Source organism: Planococcus citri, chromosome 2 (assembly GCF_950023065.1).
Source record: "Planococcus citri chromosome 2, ihPlaCitr1.1, whole genome shotgun sequence".
NCBI lineage: Eukaryota > Metazoa > Arthropoda > Insecta > Hemiptera > Pseudococcidae > Planococcus > Planococcus citri.
This window is the reverse complement of record NC_088678.1, coordinates 55950221-55975590: the sequence shown is the minus strand read 5'-3', so window position 1 is coordinate 55975590 and position 25370 is coordinate 55950221. Positions and strand designations below refer to the sequence as shown.

The window sequence follows — 25370 nt, the reverse complement described above, 5'->3', positions numbered from 1 at the left end:
CTAAGTATCAAAATTTTACAGATTTTTTTTTGAAAAAATTTGACACCAAAAATGAATTTTTTCACACAAATGCCAAAAAAAAAAAATCCTCAAAAAACGGATTGGTGGTTGGAATATTAACCCCCCCCCCCCCCCAAAAAAAATAAAAAAGATTTCGAGGGTTATGGCTGCTCAGTTCCACAAATTGAAATTTTAGACATTTTTTTTTTTTACAAAAGTCTCAAAAATACTTACTTTTTTTTTACAAACTTCAAAAGTGGTTCCCAGGATGAATTGGTATAGCTAGACAAGGGTCTAGGAAGAAGATTCCTACAGTTGTGACAGCTAAATTGTACATATGTATTAAGATTTGAGGTTTTGATTTTTGGTCAAATGGGGCAGCTAAAAATTACACTTATGCTTATAATTACTTTTACCTACATTTATACTTAACAATAAATTGGACTCCAAATTGTAATTTATTGTTTTCATTATTTTATACGAGGTCTTTGAACTATGTATTTTGAGAACTTCAAACTCTCTCATACTTTAAATTTTTCGTTCGAATACCTGATTTTTGGAGGGCTGGGGAGGGAGAGACAGCCCTGTAGGTCTGCATGGCGTGATGAAAAAAATTAACAAAATTGGTGACCAAGTGACCGAGAAAATTCCTCGCCTGCACATCTTTTCATCAATCACGTCTTCAAAAAGCAAAATTACGATTTTAAAAATACCAAAATAAAAGATTCTCAAGATTACAATCCAATCGTATTTTTCAAAATTTTAAGGAATTTTTTTGAAAAAATGTGGGCTCCAAAAATACATTTTTTCCCCTGCTCAACTAGAACAGGGATACCAAAACACGATGATGATTAAAATAGATCTGAAGTAATTAATTTTCAAAGCTGTAGCAACGTTTTTCGACATTTTACACAACTTTCGTGGAAAATTAGGTCTCTCAAAAATGTGTACCATTTTCAATTTTCACCGTTCGCATCATAATTGAATCTCAAAATCTGACCATGAAACGTCATTTAAGGATTTATGCAACGTGCGATTTGCATTTTGAAAACGTCTACTCTTTATTTTTTGTAAGTTACCTTATGGGTCCCCATTCTTCAGTGAAAAAAGGAGCGAAATCCTTGACAGAATAAGCGAAAGATCCGTTCGGAAAATCCAACCTCTCCTGAATGAGTCATCCTCTTTCAATGAAAACGGTTTGAATACCCGATTTAGGGTTAATAACGCTTATCTGATCATTCACGGAGATCATTTTGTTTCATTTAAGATCACTGATAAATTGATTCGATTGAATAATGATCATGATTTTTTTGAAACATCGAATTTGATCATATAGGCCATACTTAGGGTACTCGTGCATTGTTATTATTTGAACTTTTTCTCGAAAAGTTTATTCTGATTATCCAACACATCAATGATAATAAGTATTTTCTTCAACACCAATCTACATAATATTATCGAGTTTGAGGTGACCATCGCCATATATTACATTATCGATCACTCTTTAAAATAAAAACCGCCATTCGGTGACCTTCCACATTCCCAAACGTAGTAGTATTTCTATCGTGGTCTCGATCTGCTCGTATACCATAAAGTTTAACATCACCACGTCGAGTCCCGAACGTATTGAAAAAAAAAACACCTAATAATTTCCTCGTGTAAACTACAACATTATATAGTCAATTTAGCGACGTTTACTACAGTCAGCTGTCAAACAGGCGTGTATAATTTGTGGTCATCGTACTTACGTAAACGACACCAACCGCAAAGTCGCATAAATTGAACAGACCGAAAAAAAAATCACATTTTAACGTTTTCACGACAATAGGACATAGACGAACCAGGAAAAAAATTACACTATTCGACATTAGAAAACCAAAGCCCAAACACCATACCTTATTGAAATTTTTCAATCAGAATCAACCTGTCCTGAACAACAAATACTCATATATCATGGGTGAAAGAAACGCCATCGATTGAAAAGAAGAGAAGAAGAAAAAAAAACAAATAATCCAATATCGACTAAATAAAGAAGCGATTTTACAACGACATTTATTAATTTCACTCCTCCGTCTGCATAAAAGAAATCGTAAAGTTACACATGCACGTCCAGAGAGACTGAGGAGACGAGATTCTTCGAAACTCGCGCTCTTAGGACCACGAGAATAATACTACAATCGCCGCGTCCGCGTCGCCTCTCTAAATGGCGATCTTTTATAATGGTTTTTTTTCCTCTCGTCGTATTTTTTTTCCTACTTCTTTTATTCAAAACTGACCTACCATTTACATAATAACAATCGAGGCGAAAAAAAACATACTTAATTCGTGCGCGCCGTAACATTTTTAAAACCCTAATAGCTTTGGATCATTTTCAAAACTAAAGAGATGTTTTTACTCGGGTCATTTCGAACCTTTTATCCTTCTTGTAACTTGTTTCCAAAGCAGGTTGTATTCACCGTTTGTTGCCAGACGATGCTGTGGCGATTGTTCGATTTTTTTCCTTGGGTGTTGTCGCCGTTGATGTCAACAGAAACGTATATAGATATTTAGGATACCAAGGGAGATGGGTGTTTTGTGTATTTTGATGGTTAGGTTAAATAGAACACTGCAGTGCATGTGAATCTGAATTGGTCCGACGTATTGGGTCATTTTCCCTGTGCGAGGATTGTAGCATTTGTAGCACGTTTCGAAGAAGTGTTTTTAGATTTATTTAAACATCGATAGCACCCTCGCTCCTTTCCTTGTCCTGGTCTTCATCGTGTGCTGGGGTGTACCTTGAGTTCCTACCCATTACCATTGATACGCTAAAATCAATGCCCATTAACTTCTTTCGAGAAAAAATTAGGTTGATACGGTTCGAGGTGAAATTTTAAGACCTTTTCTATCAATAATTTCATTTACAGCTCAGTTTTCCTTTTCTAGCCTCCTTTTTTCAAAAAATATAAACATACTGGTACCCTATTTCTTGATTGAAATGGCTGTACCTAATGTGATTAAAAATGTATTTCATAGCTCAAACAATCGGATCTGCTTATTTTAAACTTTTTTGAACGTACTACGTTGAGTTCGTGGCATCATAATACGTAGAGCCAAAAATTGGCATAAAAAAAATTTTCAAAAGGATCCACAGTTATAGTTCACTGATTTTTTAGAGGTACAGTAATTTTCACTCATTGAAAAAAATTCAAAATGCTGCAAAGATTCCAAAACAGTTTACAAAAAATGCATTTCCTTTTAAAACAGTATCTTCAAAGAAGCAAAAAAAAAAAAAATCGTAAAATGATTAAACGAATCCATTCGATATAATTTATTACTCATCGCCAACCCAACTGACAAATTGAATACTTCATCGCGTAGTAATTTGTCCCCAAAAGTATTAAAATTTAAACACGAGATAAAAAAAAATTATCAATTCGTTTTATTTATAGCTTTTTAAAAAGCTGCTTCACCACGTAATACGAGTACCTACGTACGGATCTCCCACAGATTGTTTATAATTACCACCAACACGAGCCAGAATAACTCAGTGATAGGCTGCTAGTGAACCTGTTGCTGTTAGTACACATCTCCTCGTATAACTTAATAAGAATTCCAGTAGCTGGGGAAAATGTAAATATTACCTTTAGTCATGATACGTGGTGATTTAAAATAGTGAAATTCCAACTGATCGGTGTACGTGCCGAGAGTATTCACCATTCACGTACTAAATTAACGCTATAGATGCTAAAACGTCATTCAAAATGTGTAGGTCTGTGTAGATTGGTATAGTATATAAGGTAATTAACGCATTCGAGGGATTTTTAGAATAATTGGTTCTTGGAAATGCCACTAGGAGATATGGGAATTATAAATCGCAGCACCTTTCTCGAAACTACCCTTGTGTAATCACCAAAGGTGGGGAAAATACTTGTCTATATCTGTTCAGCGTACCTATTTATCACGAGACTCTATTACTTAGATGTAGATAGGTAGGTATTTCTAGGTATAGTTTTTTCATTGCCAGAAGCTTCGTACAAATGGCACCTATTTTAGACTTGCGCGTACTTGTGTCTTGCAAGTGATAATTTGAATGCAATTCGAGCCAGGCTTTATCGTATAGGTATTCATTTGTACCTCATTTAACTCAATATTTCCTGTGTTTGAAATTTCATCATTATTGAGATATACTAGTACCTGTGGCTATTTCGCTTCTCTAATCGTATTTTACCAAGGACCAAGCTATCGCAAATGTTTGTTCTGAATGAAACTTTTATCTTCTACACCATATAAAATTCGATTATTACATATTTTGTTGATACTCTCATCTGCCTTGCTCATTTTTAGTTTTTATTTTAAATTAAAATTAAATAAATGAGATTAGGATAGAAAAATTTGAGAAAATGACTCTCAAATCGATTTAAATTTTATCTTATTTTGATGTCAATAGGTTACTTCTAGCACTCTCTACAAAAAAAAAGTTTCCACAGAATTTTTCGCCCTATGTACAGATGACTGCCTCATTCGGTATATAGGTATATATTTTTTTATTCATACTGCTTATTCCTTTTCGATTCCTATAATTTTTCTTATATGGTAGCAGAGCCTGGTTTCAGTTTGGCTTCCAAAAAAATGAATCCTATCTTCTCAATTTCACGTGTTTTCTGCTACCTTCTGACTCAAAATGTAATAAAATTCTATCTGAGAAAGAAAAACCTTGAAATTAAGAATGAATATTGTTCATTCTTAATTTGTAATTTCAATGTGTTTTCCCAAATGAAAACTGCTAGTTCATTTTTGCTTCCAATCAAAAAGTTTTCTAAAATGGTAGCAGAGCATGGTTTTAATTTAGCTTCAAAAGCAATTAAATCCATTTTTTTTAAAAATTTAAACACAATTTTTTTGGTTAAGTACTTTGATTTTAAAAACAATTTTTAGGTTTAAAAGATACTCCCTCCTCCTCCTTCTTTTATTCAATTTTTTGTATGTAGGTACATACATATATACATAAGTAATGTGTTTAAAAAAAAAACCTTTCAAAAATTGAAAGCTTTTGAACATTTTTGAATCCACAAGAAACAAAATCATCTCCTCCCCCCCTGCCACCCACAAAAAATATCCACTGACGACTTTTTATAATCCCAAGGTCGTTACTGTTACTCAATTATTAATTTTATTAAGTAAGCTTAGGGTTTTTTTACTCTTCATTTTCAAAAAAAAAATTAGATGTAATTTTCATACCAAAATCTCGTAGGTAAGTGTATTTTTTTCTAAATTGGAAATTTTTTTGTCCTGTATTGAATTTAACAAATTGAAGCTAAAAATCAACTCAGCAGTTTCCAAAAATCTTCATCAGCTTACGAATAAAAATTTACCAATTCTTAGAAGAAAAAGATCTGATAAATTTAGGGTCATCGTGCATTATTTTTAAACAAGGACGCCTTTTTTAAAAACTCAAAAAAAGCATAAAAAAATCAGGTCAGGGTGGTTTTTGACGAAGCAAAGATTGATATATTTATATTTTTTTATTCATGCCATTTGGCCTCCTGATCAAAAATCGTTCAATTGAACCCCACAAATGAAGTCATTTGCGAATTTCAATTTCCTGCATTCGATATTTAAAATCAATTTCACCCTCAAATAGATTAATTGAACCGTTAAAATCGATTCATTAGCGATTTCCGATCTCATATCATCGATCATGTTCGAAATGAAAAATCAATTTTATCCATAAACTTCTTGATCAAAAGGTCGATCATGAGCAAAAATCGATTCATTTCCGATAATCGATTGCATAGTTGTTTCGTTTTGCTTTTGTTTTTATTTGGCAAAAATTGGCCAAAATTACGTTGGTTCTTCTCTCCAGAGACTGAGAGCGATCCTTTGGCAATCGATTTCTTGATTTTCGATTTCGATCATAGAAAGTGATCGACTTTTTCAAAGATGATCGAGAGATCTTATTAAACCATATTTGGATTCTATGGGTCAAATTACTCCAATTTCCACTCTTTTCGCGATGGTTTTCCTGAATTTTAAATATCTTTTTTACAGCCTCAAATCTGAAGTCTGTTCATGAGAAATCAAGTCAAGAAATCAAATTTCCAAAAATTCGCTTTTCCACTTAGAAAATTGATCCATAAATTTCAAATTAGTATTCAGTAAGCTCAACTTCTCCCCCCCTCCCAAAAGCACTTTTTGCGATTATTTTACTCAAATTTTCAAAATTCGATTTTTTTTACTGGATTTTGTATGAGAAATTTAAGAGCATCCATCTTTGTTGATCGATTCTTCTCACCATAAAAAAGGTATCCCCAACCAATCGGAAAAGAATCAAAAATATTGCACCAAGCCAAATTTTTGTGCTAAATTTCATTTTTCGATTTTTTTTTGTAAATTTTCAAAAAAATCAATAGCTTATTTTCAATGAAGAATTCAAAATTTGGTCAAAATGTGTTGAAAGTTGATATCTTGTTCATACCAAACAATTTTTGACCCATCGAATGGATTTGAGGGGTTTTGAATAGTTTTTCTGGAATCGTCTTTCGAGGTAAAAGTGAAATTCATCATCAACCAACCCAGATTTGAGCGTCCTTTTTACTTCTCAGATACTTCTCAGATGTATTTGGGCACAAATTTTCAAAATTTATTCTCACTGACTCAAATAAGAAATGTTCTTAAGATGTTATGAAGCCTCCAATTGATTCCAAAATTTTTTAGTTTTGGAAATGATCATGAAAAAAATCGAAATAAAATTGAAGATTTGATCAAAATAACGGCGAAAAAAGTGCTGAAAACGAATATGGCGTCATTTTTTTCAAAATTGAATTTTCAATGGTAAAGTGCCTTAAAATTGATTGAAAATCAGTCTTTACAATATACCCCTCAAAAAATTGCTGATAAAAGGGCTAATAAAGGTATCGAATTTAAAATTCAATAAGTATGAGAAGTTTGGACTTGAATTGTCCCTTTTTAGCAAAGTTATTGAGACCTTACTTTGAGGATCGTTGGCTTGGCTCTTTTACACCTGCCAGGACGCTTCAATTTTTCTGGGGTATCTTCCATTCCACAGTAAACTTCTCCACCAATTTTCCAATCCGGGATTTCATTTTTCTGTCCACCCTTCAGATGAAGTAGGGTGTGACACAAATATTTGATTATACCTATGTCACATATTTTGAACTACTGCCTTTGGGGCTTTGCGAGTAATGAGTGCATTATTAATAAATGGACAGGTATAAAACTGAAACAGTAGTTATGGTTGAAAATGATGAAAATTCCGCTTTGAACGAGATTTCCGAGAAAACCGCAGAGATGAAACCTCATTAGTCATTAAGAATATGATTCACTTTATTGACACATATGAAAGAAAGGTAGCACTAGCAAGCTACGTACACAAGGTAGGTGGTAAATGCGCTGGACGTTGACGCGTTAGCGTAATTACCATTTTAAAGCCACCTTATTAGCCCCTTTTTTATCCCGCGTATTTCGCGTGAAAGGTAAGCAAAGCAAAGGCGAGCGCGACAACACAGGCAGTGAGTGAAACGACGACGATGAGGCAAAGGCGAACGCGAAATCCAACACACAGCAGAAAAGCAAACCAGGTAGGCTGAGGCTGAGGCTGATGTACACGCACGTTATTCTACCAAAAAGTCCCGTTACAGACTCCGGCGTTGGTGTCCTTTGGGAGATGGCCTCCTATATTAAAGAAATATCCTTTTCACAGCGTACTATACTCGTCGTACCTACTCGTATGTCTCAAAACAACACACGCACATAAGGCAACCTAAGAGAAAGAGGTACATAGCAAAATGGATTCCTCATATTTGGCCAATCTCTGGCGTATTGAAAGTCGTGTTTTAAAAAGTCAACCTTTTACCGTATTAACCCTTTTTTTTTCTTTTAGCTGGTACATTGCGACTTGGTTATTTTTATATATGCGTTTTGCTCGAGTATAGTCTGCAACTCTCCGCCATCGTCGCTGTAGTAAAATCCTTTATACGCCGGTCTATCGGGACTTGAACTGTTGTCAGGTTTCATAACGGTCAAATGAACGAGAAAAATACTCCTTAATCAAGTCACACACGAAGAAGAAAGGCCAAACTCCCGCTCACTTTCAAACCACACCAAAACCGAACAGTAGGAAAGATGAAATTTTTACACACATCATTCAAAAAAAAAAAAAAAACGTCAAAATTTTTCGCTACATTTCACATCGGATGGTATCTATTTCTCTAAATATCATATCTAAGTATAAATACTCGTTCGAGTCAAAATCATCTTTTACCTATACATTTCTAAGAATTGCAGCCAAAGAGTTAAATCTTTGTACTCCTTACACCATGTAATGGAAAATGGAATGAGATCTACCGCGTTATCGCAACAGACTATTTCGCCATCAGAGATGAAGGCGCCTTGGAGAGATTGTTTGGGGATTTGGATACATTGCTGTTGCAGCCTTGAAAAGGAAGTGGGATTTTCCCACTGGGTCTGCGAAGTTTTGACGTCTTTTGGTCCTAATAATTAACACGCTTTGGAATGAGTAAGCGACTAATTAGATTTAGTTTCGAAAATCTACCCATTACCGAGGCTGAGATGACTAAATTCGTAACCGAAAGGTCTTCGGGGAATATTTCGATCAACTTGGTGAAATTGAATGCACTTTTTTCAATGCCTTTGCTGCCTACACTGAAGGATGGAAAAACCGAAATTGATGATTGAAAGTGTCTAACTAGTTTTAAATAGGTACATAAGAAATTGGCAACATCTTAAAAAAATTTTTAACAGAAGGCGGAGAAGGACTGGGAAAAGTGAAAACTGAAACTGCAAACCTAGTCGATTTTCCCAATTTTCTCAACTTGAAGCATAGTTTTTCACAACTTTTTCGACCTGAAAATGCAATTTTAATGGACATTTTGAAATGAAAAGACATCACATTCTCCTAATTGTGTCATTCATGGAAACTCATTGAACCCAATTGAAACCACGTTCTGCTACCATGTAAGAAAAATTACAGAAGACCAAAATAATAAAGCAGTTTAATTAAAATTTGCACTTGTTTCAGTTTCATCAAACGAAAACTTCTTAACCATTCTTTTTTCTTCCCATAATTTGTCTCATATGGTAGCAGAGCGTGGTTTTGACTCCACTTTACAAATGTTATTTCGTCTGAATTTTTAGATTTTGTTCAATACTAGGTATACAACTTTTTTCATTTTTCTGACTTCAGCTTATTCCTTTTCGATTCCTATAACTTTTCTTATATGGTAGCAGAGCCTGGTTTCAGTTTGGATTTCAAAAAAATTAATCCTATCTTCTCAATTTCACATGTTTTTTCTGCTACTTTCTGACTCAAAATGTAATCATTGTATTTATTTTTTTTGTCTTTATTCGCTATAACTATAGCTCATTTTTAGGTTCATTTTAGGCTACCTATATTGAAAGATTAGAAAAATTCTATCTGGGAAAGAAAAACCTTGAAATTAAGAATGAATATTGTTCAATTGTTCCCAAATGAAAACTGCTAGTTGCTGCTAGTTCATTTTTGCTTCCAATTAAAAAGTTTTCTAAAATGGTAGCAGAGCGTGGTTTTAATTTAGCTTCAAAAGTAATTAAATCCATTTAAAAAAAATTGAACACAATTTTTTTGGTTATTTTGATTTTAGAAACAATTTTTTGGTTTAAAAATACCCCCTTCTCCACCCTCCATTTCTTATTCAATTTTTTGTATACCTAAGTAATGTGTTTAAAAAAATAAAACCTTTAAAAAATTGAAAACTTTTAAACATTTTTGAATGAAATTTATAATTTCATGATTTACAAACAAAAGTTTACAATTGATGGTTAGTGACGTAGTCCGCGGATTTTCTGAGAAGAGGGGAAAATAACATTTTCAAGAAATAAAAATGAAAAATGTAAAATGGTCAACATTTGAAATAGTTTTTCAAAAATCCTTCGAATTATTTATAAGTAAGCATGAAGTTAAAATGTTACTTTTTGTCCGGATTCCACATCAAATTTTCATCCACAAGAAGCAAAATCGTCCCCCCCCCCACAAAAAGTAGCCATTGACGACGTTTTTTTATAATCCCAAGGTCGTTACTGTTACTCAATAATTATCAATTTATTAGGCAAGCTTAGGTTGTTTTTACCCTTCATTTTCAAAAACTCAAGATGTAATTTTCTTACCAAAATCTCGTAAGTGTATTTTTTTCTAAATTGGAAATTTTTTTAGCCAAGTGAGTATTAAATTTAACAGATTGAAGCTAAAAATCAACTCAGTAGTTTCCAAAAATCGTCATCAGCTTACGAATAAAAATTGACCAATTCTTAAAAGAAAAAGATCTGATAAATTTAGGGTCATCCTGCATTATTTTTAAACAAGGACGCCTTTTTTAAAAACTCAAAAAAAAGCATAAAAAAATCAGGTCAGGGTGGTTTTTGACGAAGCAAAGATTGTTGATCAATAACGAAGAATTGCTCAAAAATGACTTCAATTTCAAAAAAATAATATATGTACCTAGGTACATACTTGATCAATTTTTTTGTCAAGGAAAATTTTTTCAAACAATTACACGTGAACGATTTTTACTACAAAAATAGACTTCGCTTACGATTTCCAGAAATTGAAACGAAGGAGGGTCATTCCACGTCAATTGGACCAAGAAGTGGTAGGTGGGTGCGGCGATTTTTTTGAAATTTTTCCTGTGGAAAGACCTTTTGAAGGGATGACCAATGGCGCAAATCGCAGCCCTCTAGCTCATTTTTAACGGCAGCCAGGGGGTGTCAAAGTTTTCAGTGAACCTAAAATATCATCCATTTCAGCAGTGGATTGCTCGATAACCGCGATACCTACAAAAATGGAACTTTTCCCCATAGTTAGAGGTTTTAAAAGGCTTTTTGGTGATATCATACAAATCAGTGTTGCCACTTCTTTTCGTACAAAAAATTAGCTCAAAAAGTTTCAAAACGTAATTTTCATATCGTTCCGACCCTCAAAAATTCTGAAAAAAATATATTATGGACAACTGTTCATGCTGAACAACATATTAAAAAATTGGGATGGTAACTTGTAACAAAGTCGATTTAAAAAAATTTAAATTTTGCGAAAAAATGCGATTTTTTGATTTAAAACATGAAAAAAAGTTTTGATTTGTAAAGTTGACCCATTTGATCCCTATTTTTAAGTATCTGTTGAAAAAGTTGAAAAAACCCCTTCACTCAATAAAATAAACTCATCACAAAAAAATCAAAACTCGAAAAAATTCAATTTTCAATTTCAAACATCAAAAAAAGTTTAAATTTATTCAGTTGTCTTATTTTGACCACTTTCTGACGTATTTCATGAAAAAGTTGATAAAAATCTCACTCACAGTAAAAAAAATAAAATTGGCTTTTTTTTGAATTTTTTTGAATTTTGATTTTTTTGTGATGAGTTAATTTCACCGAGTGAAGGGGTTTTTTCAACTTTTTCAACAGGTACGTAAAAATAGGGGTCAAATGGGTCAACTTTACCAATCAAAACTTTTTTTCATGTTTTAAATCAAAAAATCGCATTTTTTCGCAAAATTTAAATTTTTTTAAATCGACTTTGTTACAAGTTACCATCCCGATTTTTTAATATGTTGTTCAGCATGAACAGTTGTCCATAATATATTTTTTTTTAGAATTTTTGAGAGTCGGAACGATATAAAAACTACGTTTTGAAACTTTTTGAGCTAATTTTTTGTACGAAAAAAAGTGGCAACACTGATTTGTATGATATCACCTAAAAGCCTTTTAAAACCTCTAACTATGGGGAAAAGTTCCATTTTGGTAGGTATCGCGGTTATCGAGCAATCCACTGCTGAAATGGATGATATTTTGGGTTCACTGAAAACTTTGACACCCCCTGGCTGTCGTTAAAAATGGGCTAGAGGGCTGCGATTTGCGCCATTGGTCATCCCTTCGGAAGGTCTTTCCGCAGGAAAAATTTCAAAAAAATCGCCGAACCCACCTACCACTTCTTGGTCCAATTGACGTGGAATGACCCTCGAGATAAAAGCAATCGAACCAAAAATCTGAAGAATCTCACCCCAGGATAATGGCAATAACCGTCCGGAGAATACTAATGCAAATTTCACCCACTCTTATCTTCGAGTAATTGAAAACAAAAAAATCAAACATCTCGCCCTTTAAAAAAATCAATACATCGAATCTTCGAATCTATATGTAGGTAGGTACGTACTTAGGTATTTAAACTCGATGCAACTAACTAAATTGTCAAGTGACGAGTCAACACTCTGGAGATGGCTTTCCTCAAAGGTGCTCGAAAGAGACACAGGCGAGAACTCGTGTAAACGATTAACTAAAACATAATAACTATTTAAGACCTCGTTAACGCATTTAACCGCACATTAAGATTAATTGTGAAAGGCGTATCTAATTGTCCTAATGCGGTTTTACGGGCTTCGTCCGTTTCCCGAGTTTGTTGGAGAATTTTAATCCGTTTCCTCGAGTTTCAGTGATGATTTTTTCCCGCTTGGTCACTGGTGGAAGGCAAAGTTAGTGTACCTTCGAGTGCCTTATACTCGTACACCGACACCGATTGTCCGTACTAGTCCGTACCTATAAAACACGCGATAAAACCATACCTTCCCCCCTCCCATCCTCCTCACCCATCAATTCTTCGTGTACTTTAGTAGGTCCAGGTACTCCGATATCTTAGCGTCAATATTCATCTATATTTTTTAAAAATATGTATTGTACATGGTACCAAAGAATACATTATGTCTGTCAACTTCAGTTCAGCTCAAGTATCTTTCTCAGTAAGTCTAGGTACCTAGTTTAATTCCTTAACTATATTCTATACTGAGGTGTTTTTTGTAGGAGCTACCCAGTACCCACTATATTCCTGAAAACAGGAAAAAAATCACAATAAATGTCAACGCAGGTCACCCTTTCACATAAAGTGTCTGGTTGGAGTGAAAATAAAACAGTCATTAATCTTTGGACATCTTTTGTGTTAATTCCTCGAACCTCAAAACATTCGAACCCTTTTTTTCACACTTTTAAAATACGAAGAAACGAACTAAACGTAATCTCTTAACTGGAAACCATTTTTTATAGGTTTTCTAAGTTGATGAGCTGGTGGGTGATTTTCTTGGACTTTTTGCACAGAACTTTGTCCTTTCGACGAATAATTGTTTTCTTTGTACGAGGGTTTTGAATCAATCACGATTCTATTTCGAGTTTAAATTTCAATCAAATCAGGATAAAATGGCCATCTATATTTACACGTTTTTGAAAATCAGGTATAGGTAACCTGGTTAACCCATAACCCATGCAGTACATCAAATTTTCCTTCAAGAAAAGGGTACCGTTATGCATTATAGTGTTGGCGTGAAACTAACGTCTTGATCCTTCTTGTTTTTCGTCTATTGACTATTTCCTGTCATCATACACACGGTAACTATACTCGTATATCTACACGGTCGTTTCTCTATCCATCTCTCTCTCTCCCATTTTCGTGTACTTTATATTTTTTAATGACAGTTTGGTATTAGTCTAATTCGTTGTATAAAAGTAAGAATCAAATTAACAGCGTTGACGTGACGCTGGCCGTATTCCACACTGTGTTTAATGGGCTCATTATAATCTGCTCTTTAATTGAGATCTTAAAGGTTTGTCTTTTACATATCCATACAAGCGATACTGAATCTACATACTTACACATGAAAGAACACGTTTTAACAGGTAGTTCCGACACATTGACTTATACCTTACATTACATACCCTTTACTATACTTACATATAGGTACTAGCGCGTGCGCCGCATAAAAACATGTATGGAAATTTACATAGGTAGGTAGTAGGTACTACGAGTATCCTAAGCTACGCTACCCGTAGGCTTGTTTTTAATTCGTTGTATTACGGGGACAGATAAAAAAAAAAAAAGGAAAATTAAAATATAAATCGTGATTGGATAATTTCACCTCTTCTTTTTTTCTGTAGGTATAGCACGAGCGTATAAGAGACGACTGAGGTGTAAATACCTTTAATTATTTCGTGGGCTTGGGTTTTAACCGCCACTTTGATTTTTTTTTTTTTTACTTTTCGGTAACGTTCAAATATGTACCTATATTGATGTGGTTGTAAAAATATTTTTAGAGCTACCTACCTGGGCATAGAAAAAAATTAAGGTCGGACTGAGAGTTTAATTTAGGTGGTATGTTTATGTGGCAAAATTAGATATGGTTTAGGTATACCTACCTCTGCCTACTTTTATTTGATCTGGTAAAAAGACGTCGTTGTGTATTTAAAATGAAATACATACGTTTGCTTGATGTTCAGTTGGTTTTTTTTGGGGGAAAAAATTGTGTAAAAGCGTAGAATAAATAAAGAGACAATTTTAAATTGTGAAATTGAGTATATAAAAAAACTGAGAAAAAATGTCTACCAAACATTCAACGACAGGCCGCATCATTGATTTAGTTTTTTTCAAATCAAAATTACACATGAAAAGGCCACAGCCATTCTTGAAAAAAGAAAAAAAATGCTCCTCGAAAACTTTTTCACGGTGAATCATCGTAAATTACGTACTGTTTCTGATGATAAAAATTATTATAAATTTTGAAAAAATTTAGCAATTTTTTTAAAATTTGGATGATTGCATTGAATAGCATTCAAAGGAGAGCTTATTAAAGTTTTGTCAAAATGAGAAACTTTCATTGGTTTGCTTCGATTTTATCAAAAAAAAATCTATGATTTCTAAACTCATTTTAATTACATTTGTTCAAGTTGAGATAAATGCAAAATTTACAATTTATTAAATTCAAAAGAGTACCTACCCATATTTTCAGTACAAAAACACTCCAAAAATGTTGTTCAAACCATATTTTTCAAAAAAATAAAGAACTAAAAGAAGAAGGAATAATTAAACCGAAAAAATGAGCACTGAACATTTCTGTAAAGAAGTAAACCCCTCTTCCTTCTCACTCCCACTCCTCTCACGAAAAAATTACTTGGGAAAATATACAAACCAGTTCTTGGTGTTTTGAAGTTTTAACCTTAAATTTTGGGCATAAAAAAATGTAAGTAGACAGGCATTATTTTTTATGTGAGCCTATATTAAATATTATTTAATAGATGTACTTTTATAAACAAGTGATAAAATGGCCACTCATAGTGAACTTGGTTTGTCAACGAAAATTTCTATAGGTAAATACTTACCCACATCTCAGAAAAAAATGGGAAATTTTTTATTATAATTTTATTTAAAAATAATCTTTTTGCGCCTCAAAGAATGCACAAACTTTTTTCAAAATAATGATTACAATATTTCGTTTTTAAAAACCAGGCTAAAGATGAATTTTATAAAAAATAATGTTCTCGTTGATCTTTTCATATTTTTGAATAAAACATGGTTTCGTTATTCACTCACTTTATTTCATATTCTTAGAATTTTTTATGGATTTTTGACTGTTTCAAGTTTTGTTCCATTGCTCACGAATAATATAAAATTTTTATCAAATTGAAGTAGACAGTTTGACTTGCTGAATTGATTGCTGAAGTTGCGTTTGTATCTAACGAACGTAAAAGGACCAATTTGCAAGATTCTCAGATGAACAATTAGTTGATATGAAAAACAGGAGATGTTAAAAAGGTAAAGTTTATCGGGGGCCTAAAAGTGCAAATTTGGGGACAAGTTTGCACAAAAAGCAAAATGCTACAATGAGCATATGCAAAAAATAACACAAAAGGTTATTTTGGTTTAAAAGTAACACCATTGATATTTTAAACAGAAAGGGTACAACATTGTACAACTTGAAGCTAACATGACTTACAATTACTAATCAATTTTCTGATTTAGATTTTCCTGGACGAAAATATTTTATATGTATGTGAAATGTTATGTTTTTTTAGTCACTTCTGTTCAAACAAGCTGATTCAGAAATTTAATTAATTACCCTAAAAATTGAAATTTTTTTCTAAAAACTTCAAATTGCACTAACTTTAAAAATTTTATAATTTGTCAAAAGGGCGAGCAAAACAATATTTTTCAGGTATGAAAAAGTCGAGATTTGAAATAATTTTCTAAAGATTCTTTAATAATAGGCACCTATGATTATTTCATAAAAATTAATTTGAAAAAATTGGTCTAAAAGGCAAAAAACGCTTATTTTAGCTATTTTTGTAAGTTTTATAACAAATTTTCATCCTTATGGAAGAAAATGACTCCTTCACTACCCCTCCTAGCTAACTACTTTACTTTTGATTAAGCAAATTTATAAGACGATTTAACAAGTCTAAAAATTAAAATAGTTAAGTTGTATTTTTTCAGTAGAGAAGTCTCATTTTAGTTAACTTGAATACAGCTTTACAGAAAATCTCATATTTTCACATATTTTTGGAAAGAAAAATGCCAAAATTTGATACCATGATTTTTTAAACTGTAAAAAATATACCTACCAACCTATGAGATTATGACTTATGGGAGAATATTTCGAGATTTTAGCACATATTATCTAACAACGTTATCTATACTTATAATAAAAAATTTGAAATTGATCTTAGGTAGGTATGCCTTGTGCAGGTGTGCAGGAGTAAAAATTATAATCAACTTTCAAGTATTGATTTCAGTAAAATTTGCACTCAAAAAATTGTTGTATTCGAGTATTTTTTTTTACCACTTGTAGCCATAAGTTGGGAGCAGGTAGGTACATAAAAATTTAATCACTATTTCTTGAAAAATTAGAATTGCTTCAAAGTAACAAAAATACTCTACTTCGTCAACTTTTCATTTTTCACTTTATCACCCCTCCAACAATCCTCGCCTATTATACTCTAATTTTGCTTTTGATGGCATTCTGACGTTCTTGACTGAGGTAAAGATGTTGTTTTACATTTTAATTGATTGCAAATTGTAGGTAGATACCTGATTCCAATTTCACAGGAAATTTCGCACGTAAAGATTGAATAACAAAATCTTGAAAATTTTGAGCCAAATTTCAATAAAACATCAATTTTTAAAAGTTAATTAGAGAATATCTCCGATTTGAGAAAGAATCTATCAAATCGTCACATTTTCTAGCAGATCCAAAATCATCGTTTCACGTTTCACCCAATCCAAAAAGTACGACTATATAAAAATAATCAATTTTTTTTACAATAGGTAATCTACCATCAACTGCTCACTCATCAAAAATAAAATTATGTTGGCAAAATCTCAACTCCACCCAGATCATCAATAACAATCACCCCAAAAACTGCCACCAAATCACCCAATCAACCACACACACACCTCACACTTTTTAGCAGATCCAAAATCATCGTTTCACGTTTCACCCAATACAAAAAGTACGACTAAAAATAATCAAATTTTCTTACAATAGGTAATCCACCATCAACTGCTCACCCATCAAAAATAAAATTATGTTGACAAAAAAACCCAAATCTCAATTCCACCCAGATCATCGATAAAAATCACCCCAAAAACTGCCACCAAATCACCCTATCACCCAATCAACCACACACACACCGATTTAATAAAGAACTGATAAAAGCTCACCTTTGGTATTACTATGTTCCTTATTAGACTGCAACTTTTCGATCAACTGCTGAAGACTACTGCTGTTACCTTTGAATAACATATCACTCTGCAACGTTCATAAACTAGAGTTTTTTTCCTCCGTACAAAAAACGAAAATCTGTCATCGATGGCAAATTCGAATTCGAAACCGCACGACCTATCATTTAAGTCCCCGATAGGGTATTCGATCGGCGCCGCGGTGGTACACGAAGACGAACGATACGCGAGATGAGATACGCGACGTTATAGACGCGATAAAATAAAAACCCAACTCGAACTGGAAAACACTCGAAGAGCAAACGTTACCGATACCATCACCAAAACGATAATCATTAAAGACGTTCACTCTTAGGAAACTTGACGATACTCGAGGTGTTTTTTTTCTTCAGGTCAAGTCTTCGGTTTCAGAACACGCGGTCCTTTAACATCCAATCGCCCATTGGTTCTGCGTACTCGTGGGTGGGGCAGACTAAGTGCCCCCACTATGGGCACACCCGCCTTCTAATCATTTTATTCCCAAACATAATGTTATTACAAGTGGACCTACGATATACATTTACATATGTAATGTAAATTGTAATGTGTACTTATTATTTATTTTATAATGTACCTACTTGGGTATTTCAAATTGCAAATTGTAAGGCTAATTAAAACTGGTTCATTCTTTTAATTAGAAGAATAGGCTAACAAAATACACTCATGAATCATGACTGAACTGGTGATTGTTTTTCTACTCATGGGCGAGATTTTTTATATGCACAATTTCTCTGATCAGTTGATCACAAATGATAATTATTGGGTAGGTTCAATCGGACTTTATTAGAGCAATGTACCTACTTAGATGCTGTTTTCACATTATTGCATTTATTTTTACGATAAAATACTATACATACAATATGACTAGGCATAGCTAGGTACATTTCCACCTTTTCTATTCACGGTGCTGTTTAAATCACTACAATACATCTACGTGATTCAATTCGTTGTATCTTTTTACACTTGAATCGTTGAAATTTGATGACCATATCGAATCCATATATTCATGGCTTACCATCATCAAAGGAAGGGAGTCCAGATCTATATCTACATACCTATAAAGTATTTCAAAACATACAATATAAGTACGTACACCTTTAGATGTATTGGTAGGTAGCTGAGAACCTAAGAAAGGCAGACGCATGCCAAAGAGGACCCCCTCCCCCCTCCAGGCAGAAAAACGTTGGGAAAAAGTTGAGAATTTTAGGGGAAATTTGGGAAAAATTGAGAATGTTGCATGAGCTGGAAAAATCAAAAAATCACCAAAAACCATGATTTTTACTCCTTAAATTATAAATCTTCAAAATCTTTCGCCCTTTCGCTTTACTCGGACTCTTTAAACGTTTCCTGGAATGAAAAAATCAACTCGAGAAATTCCAAAAATACCTATACTTAATCCAATCAATGAAACAATCCAAATAAATTTTTTATTCAAATTTTTGTTTCTCCCCTTTTAAAAAAAGGGCTTAACCATCATCTGGCCAATTAATTGGAAAAATCTTGGCTGAGGGGGGGGGGGAGGAGTCTGGAGTAAAAAGTTGGGAAAATTTAGCGAGAAAAAATGAGAGAATTTCAGTCTCAAGTCTCCACCCTCCTCACGACGCATCGCTTCGTCACGCTTCTGAAGAAAGGGATAATTTCGTTTAATTACATGATAATTTCACTAAAGGAAACAATACAGGCCATTCGACCTCGGACCTATTATTACTCTGATAGGCCCACAATGAACGTTTATTAGGTAGGTAGGTGATAAGTATAGGTATCGTAAGATGTCATCAAAAAATTTTCAATTTTGTAACATTCTTGAATAAACGTGCATCATCGTTTTCAATGCATCGACACCTCGTATAGTACCACAAATAAATTCCATGAGATAAAAATTGAAGTAAACCGCACTCGAGAATAATTATGAATAGACATGAATCAGGGCATAATGTTATCTTATCGATAGGCTAGGTAAGGTACGTACATTCATTGTAAGTATAATTGACGTAGGATACCATTGATTGTAAGCATAGTCCCACGAATGTTGATACTGTGTGTTTTTCACAACGATGAAAACATTACTTATTACTCAAATCCTACGTACACGTATACTGAATATGAATAATCACATTTTATGCTAGAACATTATTTATCGTGGTAAACAGTAAATACTAAATACCCATCTGATGCCTATTAATAACTGCAATATAAGTAATGATATTTTCACATTTTGGCATCAACCTTTAGTACTTACATTTACCTAGTTGAGTCGTTAAATTAGACCTATGGTCTTACTGTAAACAGCTTGAATCGTATTCATTAGAAGAATAGACTCAATTACCCACAAATAAACGAAGTCTAGTAGCTGACAACGCAGGGCTGCTACAATTTTGAGATTTCGTCATTCTGCAAAGAAGTCTTGACCCTCCCCCAGCTCGATCTTCCCACCCTAAGGCCTTGAAAAGAAACATTTGAGAACGTTATACAGTGATAACAAAAATACAATATACTATCTGCTTGCATTGTTTCCCAGAATTACATACAATAGCGAAGTAGAACTAAAACGAGCAGACTTTTTTTTTTCATGGAAAAAGTCGATTATAAGTACCTAACCTACCTACATCAATATGGACCCAAATGCCTGGTAGGTCTGGGTACCTAACCTATTTATACTATATGCAGGTGTACTTTTGAAGTTTGAATAAGTGTACACGTGTAAATTAGCTTCCTGACAGAAATATCTACACCCACAAATGGCTAATTTACAACCAATAACTCAGCTAGTAGAGCACGTTCCATTTATTTTGCGTATTATCATTTTGAAACACTGAATGTTTTGTTTGGCGATTTAAAAAGCCGCTCACAAAGGTCTCACCTTCCGGTTGGCGATGGTTTTTTTTGTGCAGTCAGATTTTTCAATATGACTATTGACTACTGAACAAATACATGTGAAGGCCGAACGGAACTCATGTGACTGAGGATATTGACTATGTCTATAGGTACCGTAATTAGGTAATTAGCGAAATAGAAAAATTTTTGAGATTAGAATAGCGGATATTTCAGCTAAAACTATTGATTTTTCTTTAGCCAAATCCACAAGTAATAAAAAGTTCATTTAAATCATTAATTTACCACTTTTACATAAATTATTTGATTTTATTGTTTTGTAATTGGTTGATTTTTTGTGGTGTAGTCACAACTGAAAAATGTGACTGAGGTTAGGTATATTATGACCAAAGAAACGATGGTCACGATTTTCAACAGCTTTTGCCTTTGCCAATTGACTATTCTCACGTTATCCTGAATTCGTACACGTATACGAGAGTAGTCATATAGGCAAATTCTAATCAGACGAGAATGTACTTACTTATCGCACATCGAAAATCCGGCTCCGAAGGATCAGTTCACCCTGTGATGGACAAGAGGTCCTTTCAGCATTATACGAATACCTCATCGTTCCAACAAAATATAGATACCAATACATGTACAATAAGAATGTGTAGACAATGCAATTGCCCGGTCACTATTATATCTTTACTTTGAATTAGAATACCCAATAGGTACTGGTATAAAGGAGTCACCATAAGTCTGTCCTTTAAAAAAAAAAAATCAATCGGTTTTTTTTTGTAGCCAAAGGGAAACCTTTATAATAAAGTGCTTTTTTGTTTCCTTTTTTGAAATAATCCAACGATTTGTATTTTATTTTACCTGGGTATCATAAAGATTTTTAAATAGAATTCGTTCTAGGTAATGTATTTGTACATGGGTGAATGGTGATAAAAGAAGCGGATACAGCTGAGATATTAGTTTTAAAAAATTATTGTTTCACGAGTAACAACTCGGAAACTTCATCCCTTTTTTTTTTAGGTTAAAGAAATAAGATTCCAAGAAAAAAGGATTGCAAAGAAAATTTTTTGGAGGATTTTGTCCAAACTCAGTGAAGTCCTTCATTTCATTTTGAGTTGAAAGTTACTCAGAAAAATTTTGATCCCCGAAGGTGTCTCAGAGGGAAAAAATGGGCGCTCAAAAAGAAGTGGGTATAACTATTTTTGGGGGAAAAATTATGACTTTTCTTGCTTTAGCTTCTACCTTATGGTACAGATTTTCTTCGCTAAAACATTATAAGATGTCATTTTTGAAGCTGAGGGGAATATTTTAGGATGAAGCGGTACCAATTTTTTTGAAAGTCATTGTCAACCTTAGAAAGTTGAAGAATATAGGGAAAAACTTGATCAAATTTTGGATTTTGGATTTTGACAGCAATAGCCCAAGTTAAAACTGAATCTGGAACTAGCTGCTATTTTTTTCAAAACAGGTTGGAAGAGGCTAGCACGAAAAAAAAACGTTTTTTCCTTTAAAAAATGTCTCTCTTTGAAAGCTCGGCACATCTTCAGAGTTGAAATTTTTTCTGAGAAACTTCCAACTTAAAATGAAGGTCTACACAGAATCGGGTTAAAATCCTCAGCCATACTAATTTTTCAATTTTTTCCTCGATCTTTTCATCTTAAATTTTTAGCGCGGTAGCCTCTTCCCTCCCTTCTTCTCCCAAGAAAAATTTCTCATTTTTTCTGAGTAAAAAACTATACAATGTAATACTCATATTATTTCGTTATTTTTTAAAAAAGCAGAGATCAACTTTTTGCACGCAGAGGAAAAACAAATGCGAGAAATTTTTGAAAAATTTTAAGCTCGTAGCACTGAAAAAAAATATCTTTTTCTCTTAAAAGTGTATAATATTTCTTTGAAAAGGCAAGTCAGTTTTTCGAAAATCATTAATCATTTTTATAAGAGGATAAGAAGAAGAAAATATATTTTCGTCCAAGCAAACAAAAGCAATAAGGGCCATTTTTATTTTAATTTTTAAATTTCTTCTTCGCATATTTTGAGAGAATTTTTAGGATTTTAATAATTTTCGAAAAGATTTTTCGACTTTTTCACTATATGCACATTAATTCAATGAAAGGTACGTACAGTAATTACAGCAGATAGTTTTCCATTTTTTTTTTTTTTTTAATTTTATGAAAGTAATTTATGGCAAAATTACCTGAACATTACGAAAAATGTCATACTTTTAGGTGAATGTTTAAGCTATCTCCTTCAACAAGAGCTGAAATTTTGAGATATCTACTTAGGTACCTACCTAAGTTGAATAAAATTTTTTCATACCTACTCGTCTAAGAAAAAAAAAATTCTTCACTTTTTTGTCAGTAAATCAATTTTTTAAGTCGAATTTCGTAATCTTAAAAGAGATGTTTAATTTAATTATAAAATTAGCATTTATTTTAAAGAGAAAGACGAATTTTGAGAACTCCTGAACATGAAAGAAATGAACTTTGACCAATTCTAATGACCTATAAAAAGCGATAATATGCAAATACTAATGCATCAAGAGACCACCTAAAATAAAAATTAAAGAAAAAAAACTCTACGTAGCTTATCTAAGACAAAATTAAACGTTTGAAAAAATTTTCAAACTTTGAACTCTCGCCGAAGAAGGGTTAAACACGGATCTGAAAATTTGAAATCTTTCTCACATCTTGTGAAGGTCATTTAGCCACAGTTTTTTGCTAGGCTTCAAAAACTGAGTCGAATCAGCATTGAAATTTGACAAAATTTCCAAGTAACTATACCTACCAATACCAATCTGAAGAAAATTTTAGATTTGAGAGCACTCTAGCTTAAAGTTTTCTTCAAATATGAAAACAATCGTCCTCTTACAGAAATAACCCACCAAAAACACAAATTGCAGATAAAAGCTATACAAAAACTATACAGATACAATTAAACCAAACGAGGTGACTCGAGTCGGTTTCGAGGTTGATATCATTAAATTTAAAAAAATCACCGTTCCCCACTCGTATAATATTTCTGACACTTGGGGGGAAAAATGTATAAAATACCTCGCTCGTTACTCGATTTGAAAAGTTTTCAGTAAACACTCTTATCTGGGCATTTGAACGACGCCACGTCAACTTGGAAACGAAAACGGGAACACTGTCAAGTCTAGACACATATCAAAATTGGAAATTATTAAAAATTCACCGAGGAGGATTTAGCATCGAACCGTGGACAAAGTTCAAGGTGAAAGTTTCTCAGCTTTTTTATGTTTATTAATATCAAAGTAGGTTTCCAATTCTCTGCACCCTTTGGTTTTAATCTAGAATAGACCTACTTGAAATTAGCCAAGTACCTACTGATAATCTTTCGGACAGGTATGATACCCTACGTTTCCTTACTTCGATATAAGGTTACTCATATATTTTTTTCGTTCGATTTTGAGTTTTTTTTTCATGATTTCATGGAATATAAGTCACAGAGTAAATATTTACGTGCAAAACACACCACGTAGTGTATATTTTCGGTCACAGCACGTCATAGGGCAGTCGATGTGGGTATCTATTGGTCTGTCCTAAAAACACATTTGCATGTTAATGAAATACCGTTTCGGAAATTAGCTCGATATGCGCCGAATCAGCGTTTAATTCGTTAAGGCATATTATGGCGCGAACGAATCATCGAATATGGTATGATGATGAAGAGTAAAAAAGACGAAGGCACAAAAAAAAACACACTAGGTACTTTTTCTAGCGAAGAAAGTTTTATTCGTAATTACTCGTAGGGCTTTTCTTTTACCATTATTCAATGGTATGTGCACTCCTCCGTGGAATTAATTCTCTGTGGGAGGCTTCATCGCCATATATTGTAGAACGCGAGCGCTCCGCGCAAATACGAGTACAGCGAGCTAAGCGAACGGTACCGTATATTACACCGTATCAGGTAGCTCGATTCGTGATATATTTTGTAACGGGAGTCGAAAAATCGAGTACTTTTCATCCCAGCGATCAGGGAACGAAATAAAAAAAAACTCACCACGTATTGAAGATGTGTACGCGATATCGATGACGCTGCGACACCATCGCGTATTCGCATCATGCCTGGTCATACAGCAACATATCTATAGTGTATTCGCGATATGGATGTCGGCTTCGCTCTCTGTCTCTCTTTCTATCGCGTCAAATGACGTGATCGAGCGAAGCGAGAAGCGGAAGCTGATCTTTTCAGCGGTTAAAAATTCGCGGTTTATTTAATTATCCATACGAAGTGATCCTTGACAGATTCACCCGTTCGTTGCTTCGCCTCTTCTACATGCTAAATCATGCTACGGTAGCAAATTTTTTACTCTTGAGATCGAGAATCGAGATGTTTTCATTGGTCCATATAATACGTAACGATACTCGGTTTAATAAAGGGCTACGATTGGTTGGTTTTCTACTTTTTTTCCTAGTGCATTTTTTTTACTCAGGTTTGGCTTCATTCAATGACTAAGGTACACGCAGGATTTACCTTCCTACTACATAAATATTGAGATTAAATAGGTAGGCAGGTATCCAATAATGGATCACCAACGCATTTTGGCTCGTATCATCATAAAATATTTTTAAAATTTCGATCATTCAGACTTGCAAAAAAAATTCTAGAGCTACTTTTGATACTTAAGTGAGAAAAGAAATATTTTCAAGCCCGAATTGTCCCTCAAAAAATCTCGAAAAATGTGCTAGTGAAGCTACAACTCAGGGAATCTTCTATCTAGGTCACACTCCAACTACCAGAAACGTTTTGAGGGCTGCATTCGACACGAGTGAAAAAGAGGTATTTTTGGGCTAAAATTTTTTCAAAAATAAAAACCAAAACTCAAAATGTACAACACCTAAGGCAGCAACAAGTCTCAGGTAGGACTTTCAATTGTCGGTCTGACCAATTGGACACATTTTAACCACTCACAGAATTAGAGTACCTACTCCAATTC

General features: G+C 33.5%; 1 protein-coding gene across 4 annotated transcripts in view; it reads right to left on the bottom strand.

The window, feature by feature from the left end:
• Positions 1 to 25370, bottom strand: part of L (Lobe) — a 161731-nt gene that overhangs the window by 31220 nt on the left and 105141 nt on the right. Inside the window, exon 1 of one of the 4 annotated variants that reach the window (XM_065351476.1) lies at positions 17522 to 17922. The exons of 2 other annotated variants lie outside the window; for them this stretch is intronic. In XM_065351476.1, the coding sequence (XP_065207548.1) occupies positions 17522 to 17603 (82 nt within the window). In that variant the 5' untranslated portion in view covers positions 17604 to 17922. Of the gene's footprint in view, positions 1 to 14801; positions 14823 to 17521; positions 17923 to 25370 lie in introns of those variants that run through there. One more of the 4 variants, XM_065351477.1, reaches the window with a different exon arrangement.